Source organism: Typopeltis vanoorti, chromosome 2 (genome assembly GCF_054136105.1).
Source record: "Typopeltis vanoorti isolate ZY-2024b chromosome 2, IOZ_Tvanoo_1.0, whole genome shotgun sequence".
Taxonomy (NCBI): Eukaryota; Metazoa; Arthropoda; class Arachnida; order Uropygi; family Thelyphonidae; genus Typopeltis; species Typopeltis vanoorti.
In genome coordinates this window covers 92,198,104-92,213,189 of record NC_143550.1, presented here as the reverse complement: position 1 = coordinate 92,213,189, position 15,086 = coordinate 92,198,104, and the positions used below count along the sequence as shown (strand labels likewise).

The 15,086-nt window shown below is 36.1% G+C and overlaps 1 protein-coding gene across 1 annotated transcript in view; it reads left to right on the top strand.

Moving 5' to 3' along the window:
* Positions 1–15,086, top strand: part of Itpr (Inositol 1,4,5,-trisphosphate receptor) — a 1,112,489-nt gene that overhangs the window by 76,829 nt on the left and 1,020,574 nt on the right. The window contains exon 5 of the mRNA XM_090401920.1: positions 11,902–12,060. Within this exon, the coding sequence (XP_090258046.1) occupies positions 11,902–12,060 (159 nt within the window). The remainder of the gene's footprint in view (positions 1–11,901; positions 12,061–15,086) is intronic.

The window sequence follows — 15,086 nt, the reverse complement described above, 5'->3', positions numbered from 1 at the left end:
GTTACAGCTTCACTGGTCTTTCCATATCTTGCAGCTGGTCTTCATCTCTTTCTTTCTCCCTCTTTCTTTCTTTCTTCACCCCCCCCCCTTTGGTCTGTATCTATCCACCTCTTTTGGTAGCTGATATCTTTCAATCCATAAAATGTTGCAGACTAATCACATACGTACAGATCTTTTCCAGCACTACATGGATTTTCATCTTCCCCTATTTGGAGTAAATGATTATAAAGGTTCAAAAGCTTAGATTATTCCTGACTACTACAACATTCTAGCATTGACATGCTTTCCATTAATAAAAACAAGACTTGTATAAAGAAATCTTGAACCTTCTTTGCCATGAACTTCCATGGCTGAGAACTGACAATAGTAATTTGTTTCATAACTTATTGAAATTTCAAGGATACACTAACTGGAGGGATCTTGCTTGGAAAATTGCATGTGGTCACCTTCCATTAAATATCATCAAATGGAGGTATTTTAACATCAAAGATTCAATCTGTGACTTGGAAATAGTAGAATATGCATTCTATAGCTGCCCTCTGCCTTGTGTATTTGGAACAGATCATTCAATGTGTTGGGTATTCCATTATTTATAACAGAGCAAGTTCGTTTTTTTGCAGTATGCTCCACCTATCAGCAAGAGGAAGATAGTGTGATTTTTATAATTAATGAATTAAAATATCATTTATGGAAAATTGGGAATAAAACATGGATTTGAAAACAAGCAGTATGATATACAAATGCTTTGCAATATTGTATTGTGGAAATTTTATTGTTCAGTTAGATGATTTTTTATTTGGAAAGAAACATTCTAGGAGCTTCCAAATTTTTGGCTAGGTGTTGAAGACCACTCACATTATGCAATATTCATCAAGGCAGTTAACTTTGATAAGGTTAACCATCTGAGTATCAGTCACATTTATGCTTTAGTTTCAATTGGTCTTTTGATTTTTCAGCTGCAGGAGGCTGGTGCAAATGAGAAAAAAAATAGTACTTAAAATCATAATCTTCCTAACTCAGTTGTACATGATAAATATTACAGACATTACAAAAGCTGAAAAAGAGCAATTATATAATAAACCTGTGCAGTTTTTTTGGTCCTGCTGATACCAAGAAGTTAAAAAATAATTCAACTATCAAAGAAGCATGGAGGCTTTGGGCTTCCCGTGTTAAAATTCTGCTATTTAAGTAATACATCTTCAACAATCCATAAAATATTTCAGACTAATTACACATGTGCAGACCTTCTCCAGTTTTATGTGGGTTTTCATCTTCCCCTATTTGGAGTAAATCAGTGGTCGCCAAAGGGGTCGATATGACATTGTTAGGGGGTCAATTTGGGCTCAGGGGTCGATTGGGGGGTCGACAGAAAAACATAAGACATAATTGTATGGGTAATATTTAATTCGGTTAACTTGGATTACCTCCATGACAAAAGACATGGAGGTAATGACAGTGCAATTAAAAGTGAATCGTGGGATCAGTACCTCCATCTTACAGGTCCATGAATAGGACCTGTAAGATGGAGTAAGGTCATGAAAATAGTTACTGAGGCCAATCAAGTAGGCCAAAATGATGTATTTACCAATAAATGGATGTTGGTGGTCCCTGCCGGCCGGTGCAGTGGGAGCGAGATTGCAACACGTGCATGGTTCTTATTTACTGATACTTACAAGTATTTGATCCCAGTCTCATTTTTGCGCATCGACATACAAGTGAGCGTTAATGTTCTAAAATTCATCAACATACATATTATAATTCATTCAATCGTTATTCATTCACAAACTAAACTTCTCTATGTTGAAGAGTTGAGCAGCACTGGTAGTAATACCAGTGATATTAATACCAGTAGTTTATTAATATCACTAGTAATACCAGTGATATTACTAGTGATAGTAGTAGTAATAGTAATATAATAATATATACTATATTATACATACAATAAACACTGTAACTATAAAATAAACAATCTAAAAACTCACATAAGCATCTTTTTTTGCTTGTCTTATTATAATTATGTAATAGTAAAATATAGGGGGTCGATAAAAAGTCAAGAAACTCTTGAAGGGGTCGACGGGCAAATAACTTTGGCGACCCCTGGAGTAAATGATTATAAGGGTCCAATTAGAGTTAAGCGCAGAATACATTCTGTGCTTAACTCTAAGATTGCTGCAACATTCTAGCATTGACATTCTTTCTATTAATAAAAGCAAAACGTGATATATACCTTTAACCTCTTTTGCCATGAACTTCCACAGTTTTATACTGACAATGATACTTTGTTTCATAACTTACTCGAAGTTCCAAGGATATCCTAACAGGAAGGATCTTGCTTGGAGAATTGCATATGGTCATCTTTTAGTAAATGCCATCAAATGAAGGTTCTTTAACACGTTCGCTGCCATGCTCCTCAGGCATAGTTTGTTCCTGCACGCCAAGCGCTTTCGCGTCTTCAAGGTCACTACGAGTAATCTCGTAGCCAGCTTATCAGACAGAATTTTGTTTCATATGCCAACTACGAGTAATCTGGTATCACCCATACCCATATATCACATGCGCTGATGAATGTGTTTATTGCGTCTAGTCTCTAAAAACCTTCAGTTTCACCATGACCAGTAAAAGAAAACTTACTGATAAAGAATTAGAAGCTTATGCTAATATGAGCGATGATGAATTTAATGAATTCATCATTGCAAATGGAAGGATAAGAGGGAAGTTCTTTCCATTTCAAATATGCACAAATTTGAAATGGTTGAAGCAAAAAATTGGAATGGTAAAATTCAATTAAAACCAAATATCGTTAGGAACTATAATTTGGGTATGTCAGGCATCGATCTTTCTGATCAAATGCTTTCTTACTGTTCCTTCTTACGAAGTACAGTTAGATGGCCAAAGAAATTGGCAATACACATTTTTGATATATACATTCAAAATGCGCATAAATTTTATAATATAATTACTGGAAACGCAATGACTGCGTTAAAATTTAGAGATCAATTTATCTCAGTTTTTGTTGGAATGGATGAGCTTACAGTATCACAGAATATCAGCAAGATTCAGGATCTTCATTATTTGGAAATTTTATCACCTACAGAAAAAAAATAATCGCCGACAAAGCCGTGCTGAGTATGTACAAGAAACGAACAACGACGCGAAACACGTTATTATTGTCCTGTTTGCCAGGAAAAACCACCATTGTGCGTGGAAAATTGTTTTAAAGTGTATCATTTGTAATTTGAATAAATTGGTTTTTATTTTATTGATTTCATTTTATTATTTTTATTGATTTTATTAGTTTTAAATTGATTTACAAATTACATGTTATACTACGGATTAACTCGCACTTGGCATAGGAGTTTGGTTATCGACATACGAGTATATTCATAGTTGGCTTCTGAGGCACATATATAATATACTATATTTTAGTTGAAATTATTTTCCTTCTACCAAGTCGCCAGGCGTGCTCTCTGCTTTATTCAGAATCCAAGGGTTCAAATTAAGGTAATTATACTAAGGGTTAACTCGTGATTGGCATATGAGGTCAGTAAATCGACATATGAGTATACTTGTAGTTGGCTTGTGAAGCTCATATATGAACTACGAGTATACTCATAGTTGGCAGCAAACATGTTAAAATTTGAGATTTAGTCTGTGAATCCAAAATCCTTAACTTTGTTCTCATGGAAATAGAGCCATCCTTCCAGATTTTAGACAGGTTTCTGACATCTGTTACCAGTTGGAAATAGTAGAACATGAATTCTACAGCTAACCCTCTTGCTCTGTATCACTGGGCATCTACAGATGCTGTATGGTCACTCTGATGCTCAGTGATGTTCCACACCAGGCCTCGCCATGCAGTCCTGTTGTTTGTTTTTCTAGTGGCCTCAACTCTGCAGATCAGTCACTCCATACATGCCATCCATCCATCCATCCATCTCATTGATGGTCTACCCCTGCCTCTTTTTCCAGGAACTTTACCTTCTATTACTGTTCTGAGAAGTCTTCCTTCCATCCTCTCTGTGTGTCCAAAATATTTTAATTTTCTTCTGTCAATATCCTTAAGGAGCCTTAAAGTTCTGCTGATCTTTTCTAACACCCATTCATTTGTACGCCTTTCAGTATATATATCCTCAACAGCCTTCTATAACACCACATCTCAAAAGCAGATATCTGTTTCTTATCTGACTTCTTTAGGTTCTGAGTCTCACATCCATAAGTCGCTGTTGGAAAAACATTTGCATCCAAAATCCTCAACTTTGTTCCCATGGAGATAGATCCATCCTTCCAGATTTTAGACAGGTCTCTGACTGTTGTTTTAGCCATTCCTAACCTTTTGCTGGCATTTTCTGAACAGCAATTCTTCACATTAATAATGGATCCCTCAAAGTTGCTGACTTCCTCAATTCTTTCTCCATTAAGGTACACTTGTTTCTCAAGAGCTTCTCTGTTTGTTTTTCCTTTGAGAACCACGATCTTTGTCTTGCTAGGATTGAATTGAAGTCCTCTGTTATTACTGATCTTGTTAACTTTGTCAAGAATTAGTCCTAGTTCTTCCATGTCATTACAAAGTAGTACTGTATCATCAGCATACCTCAGATTACTGATCAATCTACTGCCTATCCTAATTCCTGTCCTGAGCTCATCCAATGCTTCAAGCTTAAAGTTCTCTGCATATATATTAAACAAGTGAGGAGAAAGTAAACATCCTTGCCTAACTCCTTTCCAACTTGAAGCCAGTCAGTCACTCCAACACCTGTTCTTACTGTGGCTTCTTGTTCCTTATACAAGTTGGCTATCAACCTGATAGTGTGTTGAGGAAAACCCATTCTTTTCATTATTTCCCACAGTTTCACATGCTCAACACAGTCAAAAGCTTTAGAGTAGTCTAAGAAACACATTACCAGAGGGAGTCTCAATTCTTTATATTTTTTTATGATCTGTCTAAGCAAAGGATCTGATCTCTGGTGTCCTTACCTTTCCTAAAACCTGTTTGTTCCTCTGGCATCTCTGCCTCAACTTTGGCCTCAGTCCTATTTAGCATGATCTTCAATAAAATTTTGCTTGTATGAGATATCAAACTAATAGTTCTATAATTCTTGCATGCCTTCATATCACCTTTCTTATGTAGTGGTATGAAAACTGACTTCTTCCAGTCTCTAGGCCACGATCCTGTCTCCCATATCTTAATAATCGATCTATGAATCACTCTTATACCTCCATCTGTTCCAAATATACCTGTATATATTTGGAACAGATTATGTAATATATTGGGCATTCCCTTACAACAGAACTGGTTCTTTTTATTTATTTATTTTTTTTAAGTACCCTCCCCACCTGACAGCAATGGGAAGAAAATTTTGATTTTTATAATTAATGAATTAAAATACTATTTATGGAAAGGTAGGCAAAAAACATGGATTTGTAAACCAGCAAATGCTTTACAATATTGAACTCTTGTTTACTAAAATAAAGAGCCAGAAGGATTCAGTTTGGTGATGCAAAAATTATAAAATTAGATCCAGCATTATTTCAGCTTTGAAATAATGCTTCAACTATTGTATTGTGAAAATTTTATTGTTCAGTCAGATGATTTTTGTATTTAGAAAGAAGCATTCTAGGAGATACCAAATTTTTTGCTAGGTGCTGTAGACCACCCATTCTTATGCAGTATTCAAGGAGAGATAAAATTCTGTCTGTTTTTATGAGAAGTTTTTAAAATGGTTCCATCCTGTTAGTTCCCTGTGTTCTTCTCAGGCAGAGAATGCCAACTCAAGATGATTAACTTGGATAAGATTAACTACCTGGATGTCAGTCATCTTTGCACTTTAATTTCAAGTGGTCTTTTGGTTGTTTAGCTGCATTAGACTGGTGAAAAAGAAAAGAAAGATAGCCTTTGGCTACATAATGATATAAAAGAGCTGAGGCCTTTTTTTCTCTCTCTCATACGCTCCATCTTTTCTTTCTCCTAACATTATCAGGCTCCCTTGCACCCCAATACTAACTATTCTAGGCCTATGATGAACACCCCTTTTATCACCTCAATTAAGGTTGAAACTGATCTGGGTAGTGACTCTTCCCATAATGCATAGCAGTATACAGGCATGAAAGGAAAGTGGGCTTTGCATAATGGGCTGAAGCAATTAATGCTTAGTCATTAGCTTCTATGAACAAGTAGTTTAGTTGTGAAGATACTTCATGTGCAAACTTTGTTTACTTACACTAAGATAAAGGATCATCATCAAATTCTTGATATGTATCCTAGGGTTGGGGGGGGGGGATGTTTCAGGATTATTATGATAGTACTACATGAAAAATTTACACCATCACTGATTTCCGATCAACAATTTCCTCCAAATTTTAAGGCACTTTTTACTGTATCAGTCCATCTATTTCTTGGTCTTCATCTGGTTCTTTTTTCTGGAAACCATGACAAAGAACACTTGTTTTGCTAATCTTTCCTCTCCCATTCTGTTTGACTATACCTCCTGAGATTAGCTCTACTAACACATTCCTGAATGCTAACAAAAGCAAGATCTTTCCTAATAAATGCCATTGACACCATCTGTTCACTCCACTAATTTTTCTCAGAACTCTCATATCTGACATCTACAGTGTCATTGATCAAGTGTTTTTTTTTCTTACACAGCTCTCAGATCCATAAGTTAAAATTGGTTGGAATACTATCTTGTATACAGCTAATTTAGTGTTTTGACTAATTTAACAGATAAGCTTAGCTGTTGATGGATATTCATGACTTAAGTTTTTCACGGTATTAACAACACCAAACAATTTAATCAAAAGATGTTTTATTAACTTCTTATAATTCGCTGAATTTCAAATCAGCATCATCGGAGCAAAACACACTTGTACACGTGACAATAAGTAAAATAATAAAATTGCAGTGTACAAAAGATCTAAAGTCCTATTCATGGTGCCCTCTAATGTTGTTAAAAAAAAAAAAAAATCATTAATGCAACCGTACTTGTTCAGATTAGGAGAATTCTTCAAAGCCATTGCTGACTCAATAAAATAATCTTTCAGATCTGTAACAACTCCTAAGTAGCCCATTCGTTTTCTTCCGTCTAATCCTGTGTGAAGGAGTGTCCAAAGCATGGTCTGCCAGTCCTGACTTGCCATAGTTATAGTAGTGAATGTATTTTTTATGTTCTTCCAGGCAGATGTTCACTGATCTTCCTGTTTGTCCACAGTAGGCCAAGTCACAGGGAACTTAATACACTCCTGGGTGTGCTGAAGGGTGAAGTTTATCCTTAAGAGAGGGGATAAGAGTTGCTAGTTTTACATGCAGTTTGAAAATGGTGTGAAGCCCATGTTTCATCAGTACTTTGGCTATCTTTTCTGATGTACCTCTGACACAGGGAATAGAGATGGTCATGTTGTGTTCCTGTGTATTAGGAGAGGGAGGAGTAATGGGACTGTGTAGTATTTTATCTATTTTGTAGGGATTGTAGCTGTTGGCTAAGAATGTATGGCACAGATAATTGAGTTCTGTGGTCAGAGCTGTATTGTTAGAACAAATGGCTCTATGTGTGAGTGCTTTTGAAATGTCATACTGTTGGACTGGATGATAATGTGATTGTTTATGTAGGTATTATCGTGTGTGTGTGTGTGTGTGTGTGTTGGCTTTCTGTAAATGCAAAAAGATAGTGATCCATCTCAAAGGTAGCTGACTAATGTGTCAAGAAATGGTAAACAGTTATTAGATTATTTTCTACTGTGAAGTGGATTTTTGGGTGTTGACTCTTTAGGTAGGTAACAAATGCATCCAAAGTCTTGTCCATGGGGCCAAATGGCAAACACATCATTTACATAGCGTAACCAAACTAGTGGCTCGTATGTAGCTGTGGTAAGTACGTTGTTTTCCAAGTGTTCCATGTAAAAGTTTGCTAAAGGGGGGACCCCCATAGCAGGACCATTAATCTGTTTGTAGATTTTTCCTCCCCATGTAAAGTAACCTGCATACATAGTAAATTTGAATAATTCAAAAATATCAGGGGGGAATTTAGACTTGATCAAATCCAGAGTGTCTATAAGTGGTACATTGGTAAATAAAGCGGTGACATCAAAACTAACCATTATGTCTGAAGTTTTTAGGATACAATTTTTAGCTAGTGAAATGGACTGAATATTTTACAAAAGTATAGGAGTTTCCAGTAGGAAGAGCAAGCGACTTGGCTAGCTTTTGGGCCAGTTTATACGTGGGACTAATTCTATGCTATCGACTATGGGGCATAGGCAGTTATTAGGTTTGTGGATTTTTGTTAATCCATAAATACGGGGTGGTTTAACATGAATTTGTTTTATTTTTTTGATGATTTCTTTGGGTGAGGAAGTCACTTTTTTTTAGTAATTTTCGGACTTTTTTTTTGAGACATAGTGGGGTCTCAATCTATAATTTGGTACATGGACACATAGGAGATGTTGCATTTTTTTGTTATAATCTTCTTGACCCATGATAACTGTAGCATTTACTTCATTGGCTTTTGTAATGATAATATTTTTATTCTTATATAACTTTTTTAAGGAGGTTATTTCATTACATGGTATATTGCATTTTGGTGGTTTAGCTTTGTTTAGAATATTTGCTATATCTAAGCACACATTATTGGCCATTTCTGGCGGAAGATCATAGATGTCCCATTCTACCTTCATCATGATTTCTAATTTTGGAATTTCTTTAGGTGTGATGGCAAAGTTTTGTAATAGACTGAGAGCATTCTTGGCTTCTTCATTGAGTATTCAGCGAGACCGCGTGGTCATAAATCTATCATCAGAAATACTCACTGAAGAAGCCAAGGATACTCTCAGTCTAGGACATAACTTTGCTGTCAAACCTAAACAAATTCCAAAATTAGAAATCACGATGAAGGTAGAACTGGGCATCTACGATCTTCCGCCGGCAGTGGCCAATAATGTGCGCTTAGATATAGCAAATATTCTAAACAAAGCTAAAGCACCAAAATGCAATATGCACGTAATGAAATAACTGCCTTAAAAAGTTATAAGAATAAAAATATTATCATTACAAAAGCCAATAAAGGAAATGCTACAGTTATCATGGGTCAAGGTTATAACAACAAAAATGCAAGATCTCTTATGTGACAGTTTCATGTACCAGATTATAGATCGAGACCCCGCTATGTCTCAAAGAAAAAAAGTCCAAAAACTACTAAAAAAAGTGACTTCCTGGCCCAAAGAAATCATCAAAAAAAAAAAAAAAAAACATTCACATTAAACCACCCCGTATTTATGGATTATCAAGAATCCACAAACCTAACAACCGCCTGCACCACATAGTCAATAGCATAGATAGTCCCATGTATAAACTGACCCAACAGTTAGCCAAGTCACTTGCTCCTCTTACTGGCAACTCCTCTACTTTTGTAAAAAATTTAGTCCATTTCAAAACACTGGTTAAAAATTGTATCCTAAAAACTTCAGACATAATGGTTAGTTTTGATGTCACCTCTTTATTTACAAATATACCACTTATGGACACTCTGGATTTGATCAAGTCTAAAATTCTCCCTGATAATTTTTGGATTATTCAAATTTACTATGTATGCAGGTTACTTTACATGGGGAGGAAAAATCTACAAACAGACTAATGGTCTTGCTATTAGTTTACCCCCCTCTTTCCCTTTTCGCAAGCTTTTACATGGAACACTTTGAAAACAAAGTACTTACCACAGCTACATACAAGCCACTAGTTTGGTTACACTATGTAGATGATGGCTTTGTAATTTGGCCTCATAGACAAGACACTTTGAATACATTTGTCACCTACCTAAAGAGTCAACACCCCAAAATCCCCTTCACAGTAGAAAAAGAATCTAATAACTGTTTACCATTTCTTGACACATTAGTCACCCTCCTTTCAGATGGATCACTATCTTTTTCCATTTACAGAAAGCCAACACACAGCACACACAGGAAGATAATCACCTCATCATCCAGTCCAACAGTATGGTATTTTAAAAACACACTCAGATCCAGAGCCATTTGTTCTAACAATACAGCTCTGACCACAGAACTCAATTATCTGTGGCATATGTTCTTAGCCAATGGCTACAATCCCTACAAAATGGATTAAATACTACATAGCTCCATTACTCCTCCCTCCCCTAATACACAGGAACAGCATGATCATCTCTATTCCCTATGTCAGAGGTACATCAGAAAAGATAGCCAAAGTACTGATGAAACATGGCCTTCACACCACTTTCAAACTGCATGTAAAACTAGCAACTCTTATCCCCTCTCTTAAGGATAAACTTCACCCTTTAGCACACCCAGGAATGTATGAAGCTCCCTGTGACTGTGGCTTGGCCTACTATGGACAAACAGGAAGATCAGTTAACATCCACCTGGAAGAACTTAAAAAAATACATTTGATACTATTACTATGGCAAGTCAGGGCGGACCACACTTTGGACACTCCTTCACACAAGATTAGATGGAAGAAAATGAATGTGCTATTTAGGAGTTATTACAGATCTGAAAGATTTTTTTTTGAGTCGGCAGTGGGTTTGAAGAATTCTCCTAACCTGATCAAGTATGGGTGCATTAATTTGCCAAAAATTTGGGAGACTGTCATCATAAGAGCAACTCCCACATAGCTGTAATGATTTTTTTTTTTTTTTGTTTACAACATTAGAAGGAGCCATGAATAGGACTTTAGATCTTTTGTACACTGCAGTTTTATTGTTTTACTTACTCACTGTCACATGTAAAAGTGTGTTGTGCTCTGATGATGCTGATTTGAAATTCAATGAAATATAAGCTGTTAATAAAACATCTTTTGATTAAATTGTTTGGTGTTGTTAACACCATTAAAAACTTGAGTGTTTTGACTAATTTCTTTCTTGTTCCATATAAATTTATTTTATTGACTTCCTGGGGGGGAAAAAAAAGTTGACTTCTGTCCAAAATACAAAATTAGCCACCTTTAACTGCATCAAGATAGTATAGATAAACTTCTTGGAGATGCTAGGAAATACTTGCTTGAAATTCCTAGTTCTTCTTGAAAGTTTATATATTTATATTTTTTATTTATATTTATTGCTAGTTCTTATTAATATATTTATTATGCACCTTGTTGTTCACTTTATGATTAATCCAGAAAATGCTTCAATAACCGTAGGTATAATATCAGTGATAAAGTATTTGTTTTCTTATCTGTTCTGTTGCATCAAGCCATTAAATTTTCATAATATAATCTTTTTGACCGAAAGTGCATCCTCTTCTTAGATTTTTAGTTGCTAATTATGAAAGCATCTAATTTAATCTGAGTACAGTTCAACATTCAAGGCTGTTACTGCAAACCTTTTTTTAGGATCTGTTAAAAGTGACATTTACAAGTCACAAAAACATTAGGATGAAACATATTAAAGATTTAGTGTCTGCATTTCCATTTGAATTTTTTCCCAATTAACATTGGTGCAGTTAGTGATTAACTTGGTAAATGATTCCATCTGAACTTTTCTTGTCAGGAATGATGATTTTGGCAAGTGGAACTTCATTATGTGTGCTAATTTGTGCTGTTTTTCAACTAAAACGAAATCACCAGATCAAGATATCAGCTGAAGATTTGTTAAACTAAGTCAGTTCATAATATACATATGCTAAAGGTTCATATGTAATGTAGATAATAAGTTCATTTAAATATATCATGTCAAATATTATCATAACAGGAGCTCAAAAGCAGTATTTGCAGACACATAAAATATTAAGATGTCCAAACAGGAGAACATAAATTTGTTGCATTTATTGTCATGCTAGTACATTATATTTTTGTTGCTTATTTTAATTTTTTTTAAATTCTGCTTTACCTTCAACTTTTTAAAATTAATCTTTTATTCATAAATATTTATTTTATTATAGTTACTTCATCTAAAAAGTAATAAGTATTTGACAGTAAATAAAAGGCTTCCAGCGCTGTTAGAGAAAAATGCAATGAGAGTGTGCTTGGATTCTGCTGGCAATGAAGGCTCCTGGTTCTACATTGTGCCTTTCTATAAGTTAAGATCCACAGGAGATAACGTATGTTTTGTTTTTGCTTATTTCTCTTTTTCTACAGACACATGCACACTACATGTGCATAGAAATACACTGCTTGGAAAGAAGTCAGTGGATACCCCCAATGGACAAGGTGCATCTTGCTGTATAATGAGTCATTTGTTCATAGCCATATAAATTGGAGGATTGTGGTGCAACTATGTCTGGGTGAAGTGGCTGTGAAAATGGAACTGATGGAGGTTGAAAGAGGCATTGTAATTGGATGTCAGGCAGGTTGTAGGCCTAGTTTAGCAAGTTGGTGAAAACTTGGGTCATTCCAGGTCAACAATCAGTGATGCTATACTGAGGTAGAAGCGCAGGGAGTCAACAAGTGTACCAGCAGTAGACAAACCACACTCACTAAATGTGACCATAGGATGCTACGAAGGATAATATGCAAAATTTTATCGGCCAAAACTTACATTGCACAGTTCTAGGCATCTACTGAAACACAAATCTGCACAAAAACATCAGAACCAAGGCTCACAACATGAGTTTCCATGGTAGGACCACAATATGCAAGCCCCACATTACCAGAACCAACATGGAGCATTGACTTCAGTGGTGCAAAGAGCATGTACAGAGAGATGTGGAAGCTTGGAAAGCTGCATTATGGAGCGACAAATCATGCTACATCCTTTACTAAGCAGATGGACGGGTGTGGCAGATGCCCAGTGAACATCTCTTACCGGAGTGCATAACCAAAATTTTGAAATTTGGAGGTGGCGGCATGATGGTATAGTCCTGTTTTTCCTGGTTTGGCTTTGGACCTCTGTTTGTGGTTCCATAAACATTGAACTCTGAGAGGTACCCGAACATTCTGGACAATGCAATGCTTCTTAATTTGTGAGATTTCTATGGAACTGACCTTTGTCTCTTTCAGTAAAATAATGCACTGTCATAAGGCTGCTGTAACTGCTTGGTTGGTGGACATGAACATCACCATGTCATTGACTGGCTTCCATAAAGCCCTGATCTCAACCCTATTGAACATCTGTGGGATGGAGTGTTGGATGAGGTCAAGGGATGTCTGCCCCACAACAGCCCATTACATGCCTGCAGGAAGAATGATCCAAAATTCCCATTAATCTCCATTGTACACTTGTGGAAAGTATGCCCCCATATTATTGCTGCAATCATTGCCGTGAAAGGAGGTTCTACATCTTATTAAGATGGGTGCCAGCTTGATCCTCACACTATGCTGTCTGTGACTTCTTGCCAAGCAGTGTATATAAATATGTAAAAAAAAAAGTGTATATGCATGAGTAGGTTCACTTTTATTATAAGAAAATCATAAACAATAGATATGTGTGATGGGATTTGTTCAAGATGTTAGATTTCTTTGTTAGGCATAACTGAATAATTAGTACTCCTTCTTAGTGTTATAGAATCATGTGTACCAAAGTAAGAAATTGATTTATTATATAGATATTTTGTCTTTCTTATCGTAATACATCATCAGTGTTGACAGATCATCCTGTTTGTCTGTGGTAAGAGAAGTTGCATAAATATGGTACTTTGCATATGCTGGGTTGCATCAGTGGTGAGAGTTTTTCTTTTCAAGAATTCAACAAATTATGAATTTGGTTGATGGGTTTGTAGGTAGTGATGTGTTTATATTTTCTCATTAATTTTGCCACTCATTCCAAGATGCCTTTAATATTTGATATAGGAGTTCTGTGGACTCCTTGTCTAGGTTGCTATATAGGAAAGTTGAAATTATTTTCTTTGTTATTCTTGGATTGTTCTCCTTTAGTAGGACTGTTTGCTTCATAGTTTCCCGTTTTTGTTTAAGAAATTCTTCAGAGGAACAAACATTATTTGTTCTAAACATTAGGGCTGCTGTATTGTGGATATAGCAACCTGTAAAAGTTAGTTTTTGGTATATTAGTGTGTAAATTGATGCACTTGTTTCCATTTGATGTGTACATCTAGAAAGAGACTCCTTTTGATGAATCTTTTTCTAGCATGAACTTTATATGAGGATGTAGGGTGTCAATTTTTTGTAGAAATGAATGGGGTCCTGGATTTGTGTTATTCCAGACTGCAAATTCATCATATATATACCACAGCCAGATTGATGGCTTTGGCTCAAGAGAGATGCTTTCTTCCAAGTGTTCCAGATAAAAGTTGGCTAGGTTATGTGACATTGGTGAGCCAGTTGCTATTTCCTCCACTTATGAGTATACTTTATCCTTCCCGGTAAAGTAACCAGATGTGATTTTAAATTGGAATAAGTTCGCTACATCTGATGGAAAGTTTTGGGCTAGAATTTCTGTTGTCTCATTGTGAGGGATAACTGTAAAGAGAGTGGCAATGTCCACACTCACCATCATGTCTGTAGAATCCAGTCTGGAAAAATGTGTGTTGAACGTACCGACAAATAACCGGCGGAAGTCTGTGACGGCAAATAATAGAATGTTCGCAAACGTCAATAAAATGAAGGAGCGAGTGCTGTATGGGGATTCGCTATTAAGAGGTGTAATAATTGAGAGTTTAACGAAGTCGTACCAGCTGGGTGCGAACATAAAGAACGTCAGCGAATCTATTCGACTGCAAAAACAGAGGGTGAAAGAGATGATAATCGTGGCAGGAACGAATGATTTGAAAGAGGACAAAATGGAAATGATAGAGGATGTGAGGGAGTTGTTTGAGGTAGCAAAAGAGAAGAGTGAGAGAGTTAGGATGGTGAGTATCTTACCGCGGTATGACAGCGAAGTGTTTAGAAGGAGGGCCATAATTGCCAATGACTTTATGCGTGGTTTATGCATGGAGAGTGGTGTGGAATTTGTGGATGAGTGGAATGAGTTCGATGGGCGAAAGGACTTATATAAGATGGATGGGTTGCATTTGAATGGAGTTGGTGTACGGAGACTTGAAAGAGTGTTGATGAATGATGTGGAAGTGGATGTACAGACTCAGGGAAACTAGATTTATTAAGAGGGGGGGGGAGTAGATATGCAGACTTTAGGGAGGCAGTTAAGTGTATGAGTGAGTATGATGGACAACAA